At 43.0% G+C, this 21269-nt stretch overlaps 1 protein-coding gene across 1 annotated transcript in view; it reads left to right on the forward strand.

The window, feature by feature from the left end:
- Positions 1–21269, forward strand: part of ENG (endoglin) — a 51029-nt gene that overhangs the window by 2389 nt on the left and 27371 nt on the right. Inside the window, exons 2-5 of the mRNA XM_073640015.1 lie at positions 7119–7273; positions 15865–16011; positions 18609–18783; positions 20909–21074. Coding sequence (XP_073496116.1) covers positions 7119–7273; positions 15865–16011; positions 18609–18783; positions 20909–21074 — 643 coding nt within the window. The remainder of the gene's footprint in view (positions 1–7118; positions 7274–15864; positions 16012–18608; positions 18784–20908; positions 21075–21269) is intronic.

Raw genomic sequence — 21269 nt, forward strand, 5'->3', positions numbered from 1 at the left:
CCCTTCCCATTAAGCTTCACCCACTTATCAAAAAGCTGTCAGAGCTGATGTAAAAATTATCTCAACATTTTTGCTCAGTTATGAGTTGGGATAAAAACGTTGCAAAATTTTAAACACTTTTACTAAAAAATTCTGGATAAAACTGTTTGATGAATCGGGGCCTGCATATACCAAAAATGAAACCTCTGAAAGCAGAGGGCTAGTCAGAATCAAAAAATCAGTTCATTCCCTAACTCTGTATGTAAATATCCCGGCCAATGCAGAGAGCCTTGTTTAGCACCCATGGCATATTTCCCCCAGTGATTCCTAACTTTGCAGGTTCTGAAAGTACCTCCTAACTTATCAGGTTCCCCCAGTGCCATCTAAACTATGCTGGTTCCTCCAGTGTCATCTAAACTATGCAGGTTCCCCCAGTACCTTCTAAACGATGCAGGTTCCCCCAGTGCCTTCTAAACTATGCAGGTTTCCTCGATACCTTCTAACTACTACCATTTTTAGAACTCCCATAGAAGTGAACGCGACCACCTCTCTCTCCATGGATCCATCCATTCAGATCCAAACATGGGAACATTTATTTATGGCTCATCCTTTGGATATGCCATAAATGTCCAAGATTCCAAGATAGGACAACCCCTCTCCTTTAATTTAAGCAGTCTATTATCCTTCAATAAATATTGGTCTAATGCTTATTTATCCAACAGTTATTTTGTTAGATCCCCCCATGCACATGTAAGCTCAGTTAAAGAGGGGAGTAAGCTTCCGCCAGACATCTCTCTCTATTTGCGGCTTATCTTCCCTGAGAACAATAGGATTGGGAATTGAAATTCAACATGTCTGATCCTTCTTTCCGTAGCATCATCCATCATATGTCAGGTCGCCCCCACGCACATAATAAATATGTATAGTGGTCTTAAGCCATACAAATTGCAATCATGCATTCTCAGTTTTCCAATTACTGCCTTGCCTATATAAATGATATATATATATATATATATATATATATATATATATATATATATATATATATATATATTACTGTAAACACTCATATGGATAAAAAAATCATAGCTTCTTTCTTCCAGAAACAGCGCCACTCTTGTCTACAGGTTGTATGTTGTATTGCAGCTCAGCTTTATTCAAGTGACTGCAATACCAAATGGAGCCCATGGACAAGAGTGCAGTGAGTTTTGGAAGAAACCTCAAAGTCTTGGATAGTAAATGAGTTCAGATGACAGAAGAATATTCTGGAGGGAGCATCTTCAAGGTCAAACGGGTTCCATCTAAGGTGAATCTGACATCATTTTACAAGATGTTGTTTGCTGTGGCTGTGTGACTGATGAATAACAGTGATGAGAGGATATGGAGGAGAGAGCGACATGGTGGAGCCGACACCAGCTTTAATTCAGCTGTAATTAATTAAATCATGTCAATGTACAGTATGTCCTCTGAGCTCTCCAGCAGATGTGGGAAGGAAGGTCGGCCTCAGTCACCTCACTGGTGCCAAGCCCAAGGGAAAGTCACATTTAGTGCATTGTAGATGACTGTTACCTCTGCACCCCATAGCTATAGGAGATGCATGGGCAGCACTGGTTTCTGAGGGTACCCAAAACCTTTCTTCCATTTAAGAAGACATACTTATTACAATTGGCACATGGCGGATGTGGGGCCCTGGTACAGATTTTGCATTGGAGCCCATGACCTTCAAGTCAGGGACAGGCTATGTAGATTTGCCCACCATCACCTTTCCCAAATGTAATCTTGGACTTTAGTTTCTTAAAATATTCTGGAAAACATTTCCAGAGTGGGCAACATTTTTCTTAGGCTTTATTCACACAGCCATGTGTCACAGTCCGTGATTCACTCAAAGGACGTGGGTCTCTTGACTTGAGGCTGTCAAGTTCAGTTTGGGAAACCTGTTGGGCGTCCATGATACTCAAATCGCGACACACGGATGTCTGAATCCGGCATTAAGCTTATCTCGGGATATCTGAAGCCAAAGAAGATAAGGAAGGGCACATCTGTAGACTGGATACTATAATATAAGACCACACCATGTCTAGATCTAATAATGCAATATAACATAGACGTTAGCAGGTCTATATGTTCCTTTGTGTCCTACGTCCTATAACAGGTCAGCAACAGGCAGTAAAGAGGAGTTAAGTGCCCTGAAAATCTTGTTCCAAGCGCCGTGTCTGTCCGTCTGCCTGGCTCCATCCTGTTAACATTTACTCGGGGTTGAAGTGCTCTTCCATCCTGTTTCTGGCTCAGCTCTGAGGATTGGGAGTTTGTGCTCTCAGCTCCAGAGCAGACATTCAGGGTTCAGCTCAGTGTTCCTGAGTTTCACAAGTGCTTAAACCTTTACATCATTTTGGACTCCAGTCTATAGTGAAATAATGCAGAATGATCTCCTACATCCCTGGACGAATCATTGCAGGATTTACGATATTCTCTTATTTAACCTCTAGCCTTTTGATGTGTGGGACTAATTTCATGTTAGAGTATTTCATAAAAAAGCAATTCCCTCCTATATTCCTATTGTCAGAAATTCTCCACGGTTGGCCTAGGAACAAAATGCCATCTGCTGTTTATTGAGCAGCAGACACCGGATGTCATAAAATGTCCTGACTCCTGAGACAGGAGAGATGGGGCCGCCACTGGGAATTGGTTTTCCTACTGAACAACAATAGGACAGTGCTGACCCTATCATCTGTATTGTTTTAGGCTGCAGTCAGCTAGTCAAAATGACGACAATCCTCCAAAATGGAGTTGACCCAACTATTCCCCAACCACATGTGGCTTCCACCTGACATTTTCCAAAAGCTCTTCAGGAAAAAAAAAAAGCTCACAAACTCCTCATTTGAACAGCAAAGTCGATTCCCCATATAAATGAATAGGAAGAATTTGACAAGTGTTTTTAAAACTTTTTTTTAAGAGAGATTTTGCAGAGAATCTGCTAAAAAAAACCTGTGTGGGAACGTCGCCTAAGGGTATGTTCACACAGAGAGTTTGGGTGTGGATTTTGAAGATCTAATTCAAAATCCACATTATTATTCTGCTTATTGTTATATTTTTATATATTTATTTATTTTAAAAGGATTTATTTAAATTTTCTTAACACAATAAAAATATTGACAATTAGAATCATACAAATGATGTAATAAGTATCATCAATGACCACTGAAGCCACTTCAATAAGAAGATGGGAGATCAAACACTTCAAGAGTAGAGATGAGCGAAACCAAACTTAAAAGTTTGGGGTTCGTACCAGACAGTTAATGTCCGGTGCTAAATGCCGAACACAGACTTCTCCCGGAAGTCCGTTGGAATGTTCGAAGTTCCGGGGAAAGTCCGTTGTAGAGAGAGAGAGAATTTTCCAGGTCCCCATTGTTTTCAATGGGGTTTGGGTTCAAGTTCGAGTACAGTTCTGGTACCCGAACCGAACTTTGAAATAAAGTTCGGGTCGGGTACCAGAACCCAAACTTCCACGAGTCCTTACCCAGGTCAAGACCTGAGTATAATAATAATGTCAATAACTTATATTATTTCTTTTTAGAGCACCATTGATTCCATGGTGCTGTTCATGTGAAAAGAAGTTTACATACAAAATACATATATCAATTATAATGAACAAACTAACAGTGACAAACTGATACAAAGGGGGAAAGGACCCTGCCCTCAGAGGCTTATAATCTACAGGTCGAAGAGTATTTGAAGCAGTTTTTGATGTGGATCTGTTTCAAAATTTATGCCATTTATGGGGACAGACCCTGAGGGCTTGTTCACATGCTGCAGTTTGCCCCTCACCCCCCCTTCCCTGCATTTTGCAGGAGTAAAAAATGCTGCACTTTACAGTATCAGCAAAGTGAAGGAGATTTCTGAGATTTCATACACATGATGTTTTTTTTTCCTTGCAGATTTGAACCATTAAAGCTTTTTTTTCAAATTGTGTAGCACGTCAATTCTTTCAGCGTTTTTCACCCATTCAAATGAAAAAACACATGTAAAGAGGCATAAAAAACGTGTGTATTCTACTCTGCATTTTTACTCAAGGGGTGAAGTTTCTCCAAGTTGGCATAGGGACACCTATAGGCCATGCAATGCTCCCTTGGGAAATTAAGCATGTGGATAGCCTCCAGCTTTACTCAGTCCATCTGAAATAAGTGTAATCATTCAGGGGAAAATTCATTTTTTTCTGATGTAAATCCTGTGGTTTCTGATATTATTTGTGCTCCTATATTGCTCTTCCCAAGTCATGTTACGATACCTCCGATTGAACCCAGTTGAGATCTCCATTCTTGGAGTTGTTTTGCTGATTGGTTCTTGGCTCTAGGCAGACACCGAGACACGTCATGATGGGGGAGGAGGGAATATATTTATTTTTTCTTCCAGAGAACGTCCGTTTCTGCATTTTCCTCCCTATCTGATCTAGCGAGCGCCTCTGTCCAGGCACCCGCCTGTGTGGCTTTATCTGATAATGACATAATGTGGTGCCAGCTGGACTGTGGGTGACGCAGGGAACAACACTGCAGGAGACTGCCCATGCCACCATTTCTTTGGGCTAGAGCCACCAAGCTTCACCCTGCACTTTGATACTGACAGTTGTTCTAGGGAAGTGGTAAAAGTAAGATTTAGTAGGAAATTATTTTTACTTAGTTTACTAGAATGGGCGCACGGCGTGCTGAGTCAGTGTAGGATGTGGCCTGCAGTCTTAGTATGCCAAGCAGCAGCAAGCCAGGAGGTTGTGTAAGGAGCCAGTCTGGTGCAGCCAGATAAGAGTTGTTTTTTGTGCTGGCAGGAAGCGGCGCACAATAGTGACTACTCTGGTCTGTGACCCGCTCCAGGGTTTGGATGGGAGCTCCAGTCATTAATTAAAGCTCCTATTAATCCAGTGTGGAGCTTCCGTGTGTCCGTCCTCACCCCTGCTGGCAGGAAGTTGCCCACACATCCAGAGGGCAGGATGCTATTTTTACTATGCGTCTGACTGAAGAGCGCGTGGTGACACACAGGGGAACTCCAGCTCCCTAACATTGCCCCACCTGCTGTTGAGTGACATAGTGGGGCTTGTCTGTCAGTCAGTGACTGTTCATAGAAACTGAAGGAAAAACTAGCCGGCTCATTGCCACTGTCGTCACTAGTGTACAAATTAGCAGGCGGTAAAAGGCCGGCTCTCTAGTGCCCCCTATGATTCAGTGTCTGACCCATTAACAAAACTTGGCCAAAGCAGAGTCTCTTCTAATAGAAAAAGACACAAATCCACAAACCACCTTTTTTTTTGATTGAAGCAGCATCCAAGGCACTGAAAAATGAGACCGAAATTACACCAAAACAGAGCACAAGGCGAGGATTCATGTGGACTCTCTCCCTGGAGGAGAGGGTCCCCAATAAACCATCCCCATCGCTCCAACCCAGAAGGCCACAGCGAGGGTTGGGGATCTACAATACTCTCCCTTGCCAAAGCCGGGGAAGAGCCGTTTTCATGCTCCCAGCATCCAACTAGGCTTTTACCCTAGTGGAGCAGGTAGCCTGTGTTGTTTTGGCTTCTCAGCCCAAAGCTGACCTGACCTCCGACTGGGGTTATAAAAATTCCCCTTCCTAGCCCAAAGGCCATGAGTAGGGGGGGTTTGCTCAAAAAGTATGAAAGGCTAGGCGCGGCGTGCTATGGAGCCCAAGACTTTTTGGGGATCTCACTCCCAGTAAGTTCAGACTCCCACCAGAGCGACCACTCCTAGGGCACATTGCACCATAGGCCCTCACACTTAGCCAGTCTAGTGTCTTTGATCCTGGGGGGCCATGTTTTCCACCAGAAGACTATATGAGCCACCTGGCATACTAGAAAGTGCACTAACCCAGTGTGTATTGTGTATCAATGTACTATTGTGGGTAGACAAAGTCCACCTTTTCGAAAATACTACACTTGACTTGATCTTAGCCAAAAGGCCGGGAAGTGTATCCACAGACAGCTGTTTCAGTTTCTTTCCATTCATCAATGCAGAGTAGGGTACTCATCGGCTGACCTTTGATGGTGGGTTACGTGGAACCGTTTCTTTTTTGTGGAGATGACGACTAAGCTGGCAAGAAGCAAGAATCCCAAATGGTTTGACTAAATATCTTAAGTCATGCAGCTTGTTAAAGAGGTCCAGTGTAGCTACTGCCAAAACTGTGACACTAGAGAGCCAGCTTCTTCCTTTTGGAGGCAAGCTAATTGGTTTCCAAACAGGTGACTGATCTCTACCCTTCGACTTTCAACTACGTTTTCCATATTTTGGAAAGTCCATTGGATTATATCTTAAGGGAGATTCCGAAATATAAAAATGCCCAAATAAAGTTGATGGAGCAAAGTGCTCCATGTTATATTAAAGGAAACCTGCCATAAGTTTCATGCTGCCCAAACCACTGGCATGAAATCTCACTAGGGTCCTTCCTTATAGAAAGTAATGTTTTATCAAAATCTGCTGCGGAATTTCAGAAAAATAATATTTGTAAAATTGAGCCAGACATGATGAGAAGAGTCTGGACACAGTGAGAAGTGTCCCATTGGCTTCTCCCTGCTTTGCAGCTTTTTTCCTATTAAGAAATAGATAGACCTGTCAATCAAACTGCCCAGCGGACTTTTCTCACTATTGCCAGACTCTTCTCCTAGAGCCAATTAGTTTTCAGCGGCTTTTGAGAGTAGACCATATCTCTTTATCAGTATTGAGAGGACCTATGGGGGAAGCCCCTTTTAGGCAATCAATGGTGTCCCAACTCACAGACACCTGCCAATGCCAACTTTTGTGGCCAATTTGCAACAGATGTGATAGGATTAACAAGTGCTGGTCCCCTTTTCTTCATAGGAACCATATCAGCGGTATGAGCTGCTTCTAATGTATTTACCCTGGCATCTTGTAGTCCAGAAAATCTAATAGTCTGACATAGTGATACATAGCAAGATAGTAAAAAATCTTCTCTGTAATTGTCCAGTGATCCAAAATATTTGATAAGTCCCACTAATATCTGAATTGTATCAAATGTTGTAGGATATATAGATGTGTGTTCGTTAAATTTCTAGTGTGCAGATTTTTGTCTTGGAATATGATATTTTTTGTGGTGCGGATTTTAATACAATGTTTTTATTTCAGTTCCAATACCTTTCAGTGGCTTCCAAAATGATGACACCAGCGGTATTGTGTTCGAAGCTGTGGCCAAACATTCCCTCACTAAAAAGGGTTGTATTGGCAAGTTTTCAAGTCAAGAAGTTTACGTGCTTAATGTTCATTTTTCAAACAAAGATTTGGTGAGTATTATCACTTCTGTGTGTTTATAACAAAAGAAATCTCAATGTTACATATAAGTAATGTGTATCTGATATCAGAATTACAAATGTTTCATTCCATAGACTATCAGTGTAATCAGTGGTAAAGTGCCAAAATTAGTTGGATTTTCCCATTGAAATCTCCAGTATCTCAGCTCTTACAACTTCTAGCCTTCTTAACAGGGTCGGCTCCAGATTTTTGCATATGGTCCCTGTCCCACTATTGATTATTTTATTCTCAGATCTTAAGGGTATGTGAACATGCATGTGAATCTCTACACCATTTTTGCATCTCTTTGAAGGAAAAACACTGCATAAAATAGACATGTTTTTGATGCATTTTTGTTGTTGATTTTACCCCACTCATTAGTATGGGTGAAATCTGCAGCAAAAACGCTGATCTGATCGAATTAACGTCCTGCAGATTTAAGTCTGCAAGTCAAAAATAAGCAACATGTGCATGAGACTTCATGATTCTTGCACACTTTGCTTGGATCAGGAAGCTCTTTAGGTTTTCTGGCAAATCTGAGCTGAAAAAAAGGAACAATTCTGCAGCGTGTACACATACCCTAAGTCAGGGGTCCTCAAACTTTTTAAACAGGGGGCCAGTTCACGGTCCCTCAGACCATTGGAGGGCCGGAATATAGTTTTTAAAAAAAACTATGAACAAATTCCTATGCACACTGCGCATATCTTATTTTGAAGTAAAAAAAACAATACAGGAACAAATACAATATTTAAAATGAAGAACAAGTAAAGTTAAATCAACCGGTATTTCAATAGGTAGGTAACTGTACCCAATAGGTAGCATAGGTCCCCAATAGGCAGGTAAATGTACCCAATAGGCAGCATAGGTCCCCAATAGGCAGGTAAATATCCCCAATAGGCAGGTAAATGTCCCCAATAGGCAGCATAGGTCCCCAATAGGCAGCATAGGTCCTCAATGGGCAGGTAAATGTTCCCAATAGGCAGGCTGTTTCCCCTTATAATGCCATATGCAGGCTGTTCCCCCCCTTATAATGCCCCATGCAGGCTGTTCCCCCCTTATAATGCCCCATGCTGGATGCCACCCCCCATATAATGCCCCATACAGGATGTCCCTTTCTCACACCATATAATGCCCCATGCAAGATATCACTCCCCTGTCTTTATAATGCCCCATGCAGGATGTCCCTTTCCCCCCCATATAATGCCCCATGCAGGATGTCACCCCCCCCCCATATCATGCCCCATGCAGGATGTCACCCCCCATATAATGCCCCATGCAGGATGTCACCCCCCCATATAATGCCCCATGCAGGATGTCACCCCCCCATATAATGCCCCATGCAGGATATCACTCCCTTGTCTTTATAATGCCCCATGCAGCATGTCACCCCCCCATATAATGCAGCATGTCACCCCCCCATATAATGCCCCATGCAGCATGTCACCCCCCATATAATGCCACATGCAGGATGTCACCCCCCATATAATGCCCCATGCAGGATGTCACCCCCCATATAATGCCCCATGCAGGATATCACTCCCCTGTCTTTATAATGCCCCATGCAGCATGTCACCCCCCCATATAATGCCCCATGCAGCATGTCACCCCCCCATATAATGCCCCATGCAGCATGTCACCCCCCATATAATGCCCCATGCAGCATGTCACCCCCCCATATAATGCCCCATGCAGCATGTCACCCCCCCATATAATGCCTCATGCAGCATGTCACCCCCCATATAATGCCCCATGCAGCATGTCACCCCCCCATATAATGCCCCATGCAGGATGTCACCCCCCCATATTATGCCCCATGCAGCATGTCACCCCCCCATATTATGCCCCATGCAGCATGTCATCCCCCCCATATTATGCCCCATGCAGCATGTCATCCCCCCCCATATTATGCCCCATGCAGCATGTCACCCCCCCCATATTATGCCCCATGCAGCATGTCACCCCCCCCATATTATGCCCCATGCAGGATGTCCCTTTCCCCCCATATCATGCCCCATGCACGATGTCACCCCCCCCCTCATATTATACCCCGTGCAGGATGTCACCCCCCCATATTATACCCCTTGCAGGATGTCACCCTCCATATAATGACCTATGCCTCCATACATTAAAAATAAAAAAAAAAATCCAATACTCACCTCACTTCTCACTTGCTGCCGCTGCTCTGGCCTGGACTGCAGCGTTGCGGCGGCGTTGTCCCGCTCTGCGCTGCCTGTGACAGCACTCGGGAGGGCGCGGTGTAAAGACGTCACCGCGCCTTCTGACCTGAGACGTCACAGGAAGCGCAGAGCACGGAAGACAGCGGATCAGCGAAGGCACAGGGAGAGGTAAGTATCCGCCTGCCGGGGCCCTAAGCAAGTGGGGGGAAGGGGGGGCAATGGCACCGCTCTCCTCTCCTCCGCCCATAGCCCGGCGGGCCGGATGAAAGTCCTCCGCGGGCCGCATGTGGCCCGCGGGCCGTAGTTTGAGGACCCCTGCCCTAAGTGCTAACATTATTTTAATTTTTTGATTGTTAGAGTTGTTTAGGGTTTTATTTTTGAGGTATAAGCTTTAGTTTTTATTACCATTACCATTTTAGGGTCTATATCGCTTTCTGATCTCTTTTTCTTACAATTTTTGTGAAGTGATCGGATAAAATGGTGATTTTGCCATTTTGATCGTTTGTACAATGAGCAGCAATACTGTAATATTGCACTGTATTGTAAAATTATCGATCTTCTATGAAGTCCAACCACAACGTCATAGGTGTAAAAACATTGCAGACATGCTGGCAAGACACCCTGCAATCGCTTTGGAGTCAGAATGGACACCCCCCCTTCCCATCGCCAACCTTTTCAATGCCACTGTCAAGCTTGATAGCAGCATCTAGGGAGTCACTCAGCTACGTTCAGAGCTCGCTCCTATCTCTGCATTTATATTTGGGTGCAGGCTGTATAACACAGCCGGCACCTGTTCTGTATGAAGCAATCTCAACTCCTCAGCCTGCTCTATATGTGGCGCCCCTGCGGGTTCAGTCGCCACAGAGGTACTGCATCTCACCCAGAGGTGTGGTGCCCCACTCTCAGGTAAGGAGGGAGTACTGCCCGGCACCCACCCACCTGCATCCAACACTATACCATTTCAGACCAGCAGGCGGGCAAGATGCACTGGCTTATGCTGAGCCCTGTCCTGGTTGGAAGTGGGGGAAACCTAAAGAGGGGGAACCATGTAGTGGGTGTGGGTAGAGGAAGTAGTTCAGGGGAGCACCTTCAGTGGGAGTATAAGAAAGCAGGGAACCATCTAGAAACAGGCAGAGAGAACCAGTCAGACAGAGGAGAAGGAGTGGGAGCACGAGCTCTGGAGGAGTTCTGCTCAGAGAGGAGAGAGGAGCGGGCCTAGACGGAGAGGCCCAGGAGGACAGGCTGGAAGAGGACGGGAGCAGAGGGAAGGCTCCAAGAGGAACAGAGGGGATCCCGGGGGCATGGGGAGTGCGGATGCCACCCGTGTGCCCGAATCTACACGGATGTGGAGAGATCAGGCCGCAGAGGGGACCGGCCCCTAACTAGTGGAGAACTACAAGGCTCAGCTAGGAACCGGAGGCTACTGTACTTTCAGGGTGCAGCTGCTCACTACCGCAACTATATTGCCAAAAAGGTGGCCGCGTAGGATTCAGGGGACTGCAGGTTGCCCGTCAAAATCTGAGGTTACCGGCTTGGGACACTGGTTGCGAGGCGAAGGGCAGGAGGGTGAGAGCCAGCGCAGGAAGACGACCGAGGAAGGCTCACAGCATGGGGTCCCGTTAAGTACTCTTGAGATACTTGAGGGATTGCTGAATCCCTCCCTTGGTGAACACAGGACGGCGTGGGAGGTTACCCTGGCGCTGGGAACCTGGAGTCTGACAACTGTGAGTAAATCTTGAAGACTGCACCCCACTGTGTCCTAGAATTATTATCTGCGCCACATTGCACAGCAACATCTACCAAGTCACCATCTACACTGCCCTGGAGCTTAGCTCTACCTGTGGAGAGCTGAACCAACTCTGCTGCATCACCATCAGCCCCATATAGCCGCATTCCACAGGTGGCGTCACGAACATTAACTATAAAAACTTTATTCCCCTTTTCCAAATTCCCCTTTTATTGACCGCCCTGGCTCAAGGACCGTGTCACTGCCACCGTGACATCCCCCAGCCTCGACCAGCCCGGCTACCGAGTACCCCACGGCCCAGGGGCGTGTCACATACATGCAGAGCACAATTTCCTCCTATATGTATGGCCGATTCCACCAATGGAAATCTGAGCCGTATGGGCCCCTGGCACAGCAGGCCCCAGCAATGGCCCAGGTTGGCCATGTACTGACTTCAGCCTTGCTTCTCAGTATGTGGAATCAGAGTTGCCACTTATGGAGGTATAAGTGCGAGTGCCATCCGTAATACTGGTACAAATGGTTCTATAACGAACATCAACTAATATGGGGAATCTATGGCACACTTTAGGGCCATTTGGAGCAGTAGTCTGTGCTCAGTTTCTCATTTATGATAACCAGAGGGAAGTTGGAGTGAGGGTGGGCTTTTCTGCAGGTTTGTTTATTTCAGATTATGGTTCAAGCGGATAAGTCAAATGTAAAGTGCTGCGAAATGTGCTAGAGTGAGGAGTAGGGAGGGGGGAGATTCAGTCCAGCATAACCATCCAGGTAATAAAATCTAATTTTATTGATAAACCATTAAAAATTAAGTCAAAACCAACACCTGACGCGTTTCTGGGACATTGCGCACCCTTAGTTATAGGATAAGTTGCAAAAATGAAATGACGTGATTATATATGTGGCAGGAACCAATCGCTGTCATACAAAGGGTAATTGCATTACATAGACACAAGCTGTGTAGTTCCAAATTGACTCAAATGCAAAAAACAATGGCTGTTGAATAGAAGAGCAAATAAAGCATAACAGCGACAATGCAACAATCCAGGATAAACAATAGATAATATTTGTCTATTGTTTATCATATATTTTTTCAAATCCCCCACAACCCCTTTAAATACTTTGATGACCAAAAGAGAGTGCACCTAACAATACCTTTTTATCTTAATGTGAAAATAAAGCTAACTTCTTTAATTGCTGAATGAAGATATTATTTGTGCACTGTATGGTGGTATTATTCATGTACTATTTGATAGTACTATTTTTGCACTGTATGGTAATGCTATTTGTGCAATGTATGATGATACTATTGGAATATACAACCAATTGCTGAATCGAGATATGAATTGTACATTTTTGGTGGGACAATCTGTGCACTGTTTGGCCGAAATATTTGTGAATCATATGGTGGTATTATTTCCAGCACAATACGGTGGTGCTATTTGCGCACCATATAATGTACTACTTGTGTAATGTATAGTGGTAATATTTGTGTAGTGTATTATGGTAATTCATTGTATGATTGTAATGCATTGTTGCACTACTTTTGAAATATATAATGGAAGTATTGTAAAATGAACCAATTGTCTCTGTCTATGGATTAGCCTTTAGTCCTTAGAATATGTATGGGTGGTTTACTGTCTCATAGATATTTTTTAGAAATTTAAATCTATAGTTTAGTCAGAATGAGCTCACTGAAAGATTATCAGTTAACTCATTCTGGAGCCAGCAAACGACAGTGCGATACAGTGGCCATAGAAGGCAAATGGTGCAACATTTTAATCAAATTCAATTCCAAAGATTATTTTCAGCAAAGAATACATCCGTGTAAGTAAAAATTGCTCTCATGGGTGTCTGTGTCCTTTAAACCTGGGTGTATTGGAGATGTACACTTACTAATTCCTAACTGTTCCTTTGTGTTGTTTACATGGGGCCTACACAGTATATAGTGCAAAGGGTATACTGTACTGGGTGGGGGAAAGAGGCCATTCTCGGCTCAGAGAAGAATTACTGGAAATGCAGCTTAAATTATAGTCCTAATTCAGTTCAGGGGAAACAATGTCTGAAATTTCACTGGATAAAATTAGAAAATAAGTCGAATCACCAGGCGGCATCATTCAGGGCGACACTGTGTCGTTACGGGATGCAAATCTCTGGGTCATTCTGGTGACAAAAACTCCCTCCTTTGTATACAGTCGGAAAGCCCCATGGGCCTTCTGCTTCAGAGGGAAAGATGAATTCTTGGACAAGATTTTTTTGCCGAATGTAACTTTCACTAGACTTGTATACCAAGATGTTCACTTTTACATTTTGTAATGTTAAGTGAAAACAAATGTTTTGGCTGCAACATAGGAGGCCTGAATCAGGGAATGTTTTAGGCATAAAAGCCATTTTCCTAAAATAAAATTTGCTGTGCAGAAAATACATATAGAGAGATTCACAATCTAATTTCCAATCCGCATTTTATCATGGCCATTTTACTTTGACCCCTATGTTTCTAGAAAATCAGCACAGAGCCCTAAAAATTATTATAATTTGCCCTTTGGCCCTTGTTTTTTTTCCTGCTTTTTGCAGGTATATATATATATATATATATATATATATATATATATATATATATATATATATATATATATATATATATATATATATATATACACACATACATACATACATACATACACTGTATATAGATATAGATAGATAAATAAAATAGTTACATCAAAATAAAATTAATAAAAAAGTAATATGTGTGTGTGTGTATATATTACTTTATTAATTTTATTTCTCTAGCTCCAAACCTAACCTTAGGCATATCCCTAAACCTAATGTTAGTCTAACCCTAGTGCTAACAATAGGCCTGCCTAATCCTAGCCCTACACCCTACACATAACCCTAGCCCTAACCTAAAGGACTGGTACTATACTAAGGTATTGGCACAAAGCTAATGTGTAGCCCATTTTCAAAAAGGGCTCCAGGTCTATCCAAGGTAATTATAGACAAATAAGCTTAACATCCATTGTGAGGAAAAAGGTTCAAGGGACTTGTCAGGGATTATATACAGGAGTATATGATTGAAAATAATATTATGAGTGATCGCCAGAACGGTTTTATGAAGGAAAAAGGGGTCAAAGTAACTGGATTAATTTTTATAAAGAGGTGAGTAGAAAATTGGATAGAGGGGTAGCTGTGAATATAGTGTTTTGAGGACTTTGGAAAGGCATTTGATACTGTTCCATATGGACACCTAATGGGTAAATTAAGGTCTATAGGATTAGAAAGTAAGGCTTGTAATTTGGTAAAAAAAGTGCCTCAACGAGCGATCGCACCCAGAGAGCTGTGGGTTGAATGACTGCTAGTCTGAATGGTCTCCGGTTATAAGTGGTGGCCCCAAGGATCAGCGCTGGGTCCGCTATTATTCAACTTATTTATCAATGATATGGAAGATGGGATTAATAGTGTTATTTCTATTTTTGCAGATGACACAAGCTGTGCAGTATAGTACAGTATGGAGGATGTGCATAAGTTACTCCTAACATAGACAAATTGAGTTTTTGGGCATCCACTTGGCAGATGAGGGTCAATATGAAGAAGTGTAAAGCTCTGCACATGGGCACTAATAATATGAGGGCATCATATGCTCTAAGGGAGTAAAACTAGGAGAGTCCCTTTTAGAGAAGGATCTGATGTACTTCTTGATCACAGCTTAAATAACAGCACAATGTCAACAGGCAGATTTCTACAGCCGGCAGGATATTGCATGTATTAAATGAGATATAAGCATGTGGGACAGGGATGTAATACCACCACTTTACAAAGTTTACCTTGGAGCTAGCAAGGGTACAAAGAAAAGTCACAAAACTTATAAGGGATGGAAGACCTTGGCTATGAGGAAAGACTAAAAGAATTACATTTATTTAGTCTCGAGAAGAAATATCTAAGGTGGGAGCTCCATCTGGAGAAAGTAAGGTTCAATCTCCAGAGGAGACAAGCCTTTTATTGTCATAAGAACTAATCTGTAGAATAGTCTACCTCAAGAGTAGAAGGGAACCATCAATGGTTTAAAAAAGGCTTAGTTGCTTTTTACAAGAAAATAACAAATAATTATGGAAATGTGTAAAGTTCTTTCCTGAATGTTTAGTTGGATCGACAATTGGGATTAGGAGGGAAAGCTTAGCCTTTTTGGTGCTGACCAGATCATGCATTGTGATTGTGTGTATACCCATTCCTTTTATCCTTTCCAATCTCTCAGATGACCATGATGGACACTTGCCTTTTTTCAACTGTATGAACCATGTAACCCTAGTCCTATCCTAACCCTATTCCTAGCCAAGATGAAGCAGGACATGGCAGTTTATTAGAAAAGTTTACAGTAGTGATGGATGGGAAGGAGAGAGCAGAATTTTGTGGCACCATAAAATTTGTCCCAGAGAACAATAAGTAGGCCTCATTTAAAAGAGAGTTTCCTTTCTAGACAAAATATAGAACCAGCAAAACTGCTTAGATATGATGAGGTATAAAGGTGTTTAAAAATATATTGCTTACTTTTTTTACACTCGTGAAGCCAACGGTGATAAAAGTAGTTTTATTATATATAAAGATCTTTGCTAATGACGATGTCCATTATCCAGTTTGTATTAAATTCATTTCTGGTGTTTTTTTGTAGGATTTTGAGTACCTGACGATGGAGGTCTCGCGAGAGAATGCGGATGGAGAGATGTCAGAGAAGCCTCCTGTGTTTATTATAAATGCAAACATCCCAGTGTTCACAGTTTTCGCTGGCAGTGCCATCAACTACCCAGTCAACTTGTATGTAAGTGTAAGCCTCGTCTCCTGTCGCTGCCATTCTGCACGTATTAATGCAATATACAATGGATTTTTCTGGGAGCGTGAAAGATGAGACTTTACTACAAAGACTTCACAGATAGACAACAGTGATCCAAAAAAAGTTTACTTTCTATCTATCGATCTTACAGAATTGATTTCATTGTAGCAAATGCTCAGTTGTGGGAACAGAGGTTAAGATGTTTTTTTGTTTGTTTTTTTTTCAGAATCTGAACATATTTATATATTTACAATGTAGATGTATATGATCTTCTGTTTAATATGTTTATGTATACACTAGATGGTGGCCCGATTCTAATGCATCGGGTATTCTAGAATAGGTATGTGGCCGACCGGGCGCAAGCAGCAGAGCAGTGTTTACATTTGGCGCCAAAATCGCTGATTGGTCGAGGCCGGCAACCGCGACCAATCAGCAAAGCGGTGTTAAAATTTGGTGCCTATATCGCAGATTGGTCACGGCCGGCGCTCGCGACTAATCAGCAGAGCGGGATTTAAATTTGGCGCCAATAATGCTGATTGGTCGCGGCCAGCGAACGCGACCCATCAGCAGAGCGGGGTATAAATTTGGCGGCAATAATGCTGATTGTTTGCGGCCGGCGGTCGCGACCAATCAGCAGAGCGGTATTTAAATTTGGCGCCAATAATGGTGAATGGTCACGGCCGCGACCAATCAGCAGAGCAGTGTTTAAATTTGTCGCCAATAATGCTGGTTATTCGTCACCGGTAACCGCGACCAATGAGCAGAGCGGTGTTTAAATATGGCGCCAATATCGCTGATTGGTTGCGGTGGCCGGCCGCGACCAATCAGCAAAGCGGTGTTTAAATTTGGCGCCAATACTGCTGATTGGTCGCGGCCGCGACCAATTAGCAGAGCATTGTTTAAATCTGGCATCCGCGACCAATCAGCAGAGCGTTGTTTAAATTTGGCGCCAATCTCGCAGATTGGTCGCGGACGGCAGACGCGACCAATCAGCAGAGCGTTGTTTAAATTTTGCACCAAAATCGCTGATTGGTCGCTACCGCCAGCCACGACCAATCAGCAGAGCGGTGTTTCAATTTGCCACTAAAATCGCTGATTGGTCGGGGCCGGCCACCGCGACCAATCAGCAGAGCGGGGTTTAAATTTGGCGCCAATCTCGCAGATTGGTCGCGGACGGCAGACGCGACCAATCAGCAGAGCGTTGTTTAAATTTTGCACCAAAATCGCTGATTGGTCGCTACCGCCAGCCACGTCCAATCAGCAGAGCGGTGTTTCAATTTGCCACTAAAATCGATGATTGGTCGGGGCCGGCGGCCGCAACCAATCAGCGTCGTATTAGTGAGGACCGGGGAGCGGCGCTGCCTGTGCGGGTACTTCCGCTGCGAGCAGCTGGGAGATGAGCGGCTGCTCGCAGCAGAAGCATCCCGACCGGCGCCGCCGTTCCTCGGTCCTCCGTTCACACTTGCCGTCGGGAGATCATAGTGCTGTTTAAATTAGGCGCCAATCTCGCTGATTGGTCGCAGTCGGCTGGCGGCCGCGACCAATCAATAGAGCGTTGTTTAAATTTTGCGCTAATCTCGCTGATTGGTCGCGGTCGACTGTCATCTGCGACCAATCAGCAGAGCGTTGTTTAAATTTGCCGCCAATCTCGCTGATTGGTCGCGGACGCCAGCCGCGACCAATCAGCACAGCAGTGTTTAAATGTGGCGGCAAGATCGGTGATTGGTCGCGGCCGCTATTTAAATGTGGCGCCCAAATCGGTGATTGGTCGCGGGCAGCGGCCGCGACCAATCAGCACAGCAAATTCCCACTTGTTTGAGCAGTACTAGAGGAAGAAGTTTTTTTTCAGCCTTTGAAAGTGTCTGTCTATTGATCAGAATTATGTAAATATGTGAGTTTCCAGAATGTAGATAAGAATGTTTCCAATCTTCTTTCTGTGAATTACTGAAGGTGTTGTATGAAATGAAAAGAAGATGTTTGCTTTTTTTCCAGTCTTGTCCATAAGAATTATCTGGTATTGCAGCTCAGACACATTCAAGTGAATGGAGCTGCAATAGAAGACACAACTTATGGACAACTGACAGTAAGCTGAGATCTTAGAGCTGAATGTTTCATCATGCATTACAAAATGTGTTGGTATAAGGGCTTGTACACACGAGTGTATAAATCAGACATGTGCTATCCGATTTCCCATGTTATTCAGTGAGGCACTGCCGATGGCCGATTTCTTTTTCACTGACAGAATCTGTGAAAAAAATTGCAGCATTCTGCGATTTCACCCTGGAATTGGATGAGACTCACCCATTCAAGTTTATAGGTGCAAGAAATAAAGTGTATAGCATCTGAGTTTTACTGATAGATTACAATTTTGTAACATAGGAAACTGTAAATGGTTCTGTAAATAATGAATAGGTGCTACTGTAAAAAGAAAAACGGATTGCACATGGATGATAAGTGAGAAAAAATATGCTACATCTGTATCACATTGTTATTGGTGTGTGTTATGTGATGTTTCTCTTTTTCATAAGATATTCTTCATGCTTCCTTTATTTTGGAGCCAGCATTTAGTTGTATCTTTATTTCAGCTTTCCTCGTCTGTGAAAACAACAAGTGGTGAAAACCTAAAATGGAATATTTCTGAAGAAAATCTGCCTATAAATAGTGAGGAGCTTCTGCAGTGGGCAAAGGCAAATTACTCAGAAGTTACTTTCTTTGCTGAACTGCAAAATCCAAAGAGAATTTACCTGGATCTGACGAGGGGTGAGTAGTAATATTATCCTTCAGTAATATATCCAGCAGATTGGCTATACTCAAGCAGTAAATGATATTACATAAGTAAGCATATTGTAATATACCATTGCAATCAAAACTACTCATCTCCCTCCCCATTGCAAATTAGGTTTATTAGCAAAATTTACAAACTTTCTGTTGTTTGCAATGAACTAATCGCCAAATATGATGCATAGCGAGATACCAGCTTCTGGCAACATTCCTGAGGAATCTTTACCCATTCCTCATGGTTAATGGCCTCTAGTTCACTAATATTCTTGGGTCTGCCTGCTGCAACTGCCTTCTTCAAATCCCAACAAAGATTTTCTATCCGGTTCAAGTCGACTGATTGTGATGACTATTCAGAATCTTCTAGGACTTCTGAAAACAAGCATTGGTTGACTGAGAGTTATGCTTGAGATCATTGTCCTGTTGAATGACAGCCAACCTTCAGCTTCCTCACAGAAGGCATGACATTTTCTTCTAGGATTTGCTGATACTTGACTGAATCCATCTTGCCTGCGACATGCTGCAAGTTTCCAGTGCTAGAGTGCAAAGTAGCCCCAGATAATCCCTAAACCACCATCATTTTTCTCTGTAGGCATCACCGAACCACCACTATGATTCACAGTAGGCCGGATGTTCTTTCCGGGAGTATGTTTCATTCTTCCTCCTCCATACATAACGTTGATCCATAGGTCCGAAAATGTCCAATTCTGTTTCATTGCTCCACACAAATGAATCCCAAATCTTCTGAGTGCTAAATTTCGGGCAAAGAGACCTTCAGCATTTAGTATGCTCCTTAGGCCACGACCCCACTATCAGTATTTCGTCAGTATTTTTTCTCAGGAGTGGGAGCCAAAACCAGGAGTGGGTGATAAATGCAGAATTGGTGACTTGTTTCTATTATGCTTTTTCTCTGATTGTTCCTCACCTGGTTTTGGCTCCCACACCTGAGAAAAAATACTGACCGAATACTAACCAAGTACTGATTTTGGGGCCGTGGCCTTACTGTGCAAATTGAAACCTAAAGTTCCTGCTGCCACTAAATCTTCCTGCTGTCCTTTGCCGGCACTTGAGAACTTTTGACCACCTGTCTCCTAAGGAAATTGGTGGCAGCCGGTGACGGCTTCCTTTTTCTGCTACGTCCAATGTTCCTGTAACTTTGAACTTGTGATCTCTGCTTCCAACTGTATCTCTAGAAACATTCAACTCCTTTGTATCTTTTTGTATCCCATTGTTTTTGCACAGCGATGATCTCTCCTCCTTTTTGGCCCACTCTCTTGACTTTGCCATATTTCTAACATGAAATCAAACTTCAAATTCAATGAAATCATGATCATTTTGTGTTCAATTTGGAGAAATCTCTTGTTATATTAGTCGTGTTGAGCTGTTTAAATTGTTCTGGTTTCATTGGTTTATCGCAAAAAAAAAACAGAGTTTGTCATTTGCAGTGGAGGTGGGGTCGAAAATTTTTCGATATGTGATTATTTGGGGAAATAGAAAGGTACAGATTGCTTCAAAGACATTTACAAGTGCTGTATTATAACTTCACACCATAGCAAGACCAATTTTTAAATACGGATTTCTGAGTTAATAAAAAGGGGATACAAAGCTTCAATCCTCCTGTCCGGGTGCTGCTGGAGAATTGAAGTGAGAGGAGAGCGACTACATATATTTCCTGTGTTTGGAGGGCTCAGCGTACCTATGCTTTACAAGAGCACCTCATTGATTTCAGTGGGAGCCATGTAATGTTTCATTCCTCCAATGGTGGTGCGGTGCTGCAGGAGAACTGAAATTTGGAGAGTTCAGCACATCTGTACATTAACAAGAACAATTTATGAATTAGGTCTACGTCTACAAGGTTTCATTTCTCCTGTGTTGGCGCCGCTGGAAAATTGAACACTTGCTGCAGGATTCCCTAGGAATTGATTACTGTGATCAACCTATTATTTCTGGCAAAACTAGATTTTTTTTAAAGAGATAAACCTCATTTAAGTGCCTAAGATCACAAAAGTACTAATTGTCCTCACAATAATTTATTGCAAACCACTGCAGCTAAAGAGATTAATCCATTTATTATCTTTCCGTAATGTTATGGTTTATTTCTCTGTAGATAAAACCGGACCAGAGACGTGTGAGCTGCAGGATAACTTCCATGTTACAAATATTCTTCAAGCGGACTATCTTATGACAGACATAGAGACGCATGATGTTCAGAATGAAGAACCTGTGAAAAATGCTTATATCTTACATGTCACTCATCAACTCCCTTATCCAAGGTATGCAGCAATGATTTCTGAGGGACACACAGTTTATTGAACACTTTAAGGGTATGTGCACACGGTGCACGGATTTGGCCCCAAAAAACGCATTGCAAACCTTATCCCAGCATTTTCTATGGGATTTTGGAAGATCTGTGCACATGATCAGGAATTTTCCTGACAGGATTTCATGTGCAGAAAAAGAAGCAGCAT

The sequence above is a fragment of the Phyllobates terribilis genome, unplaced genomic scaffold (genome assembly GCF_046119375.1).
Source record: "Phyllobates terribilis strain yellow unplaced genomic scaffold, ASM4611937v1 Scaffold_7__3_contigs__length_470593459, whole genome shotgun sequence".
Taxonomy (NCBI): Eukaryota; Metazoa; Chordata; class Amphibia; order Anura; family Dendrobatidae; genus Phyllobates; species Phyllobates terribilis.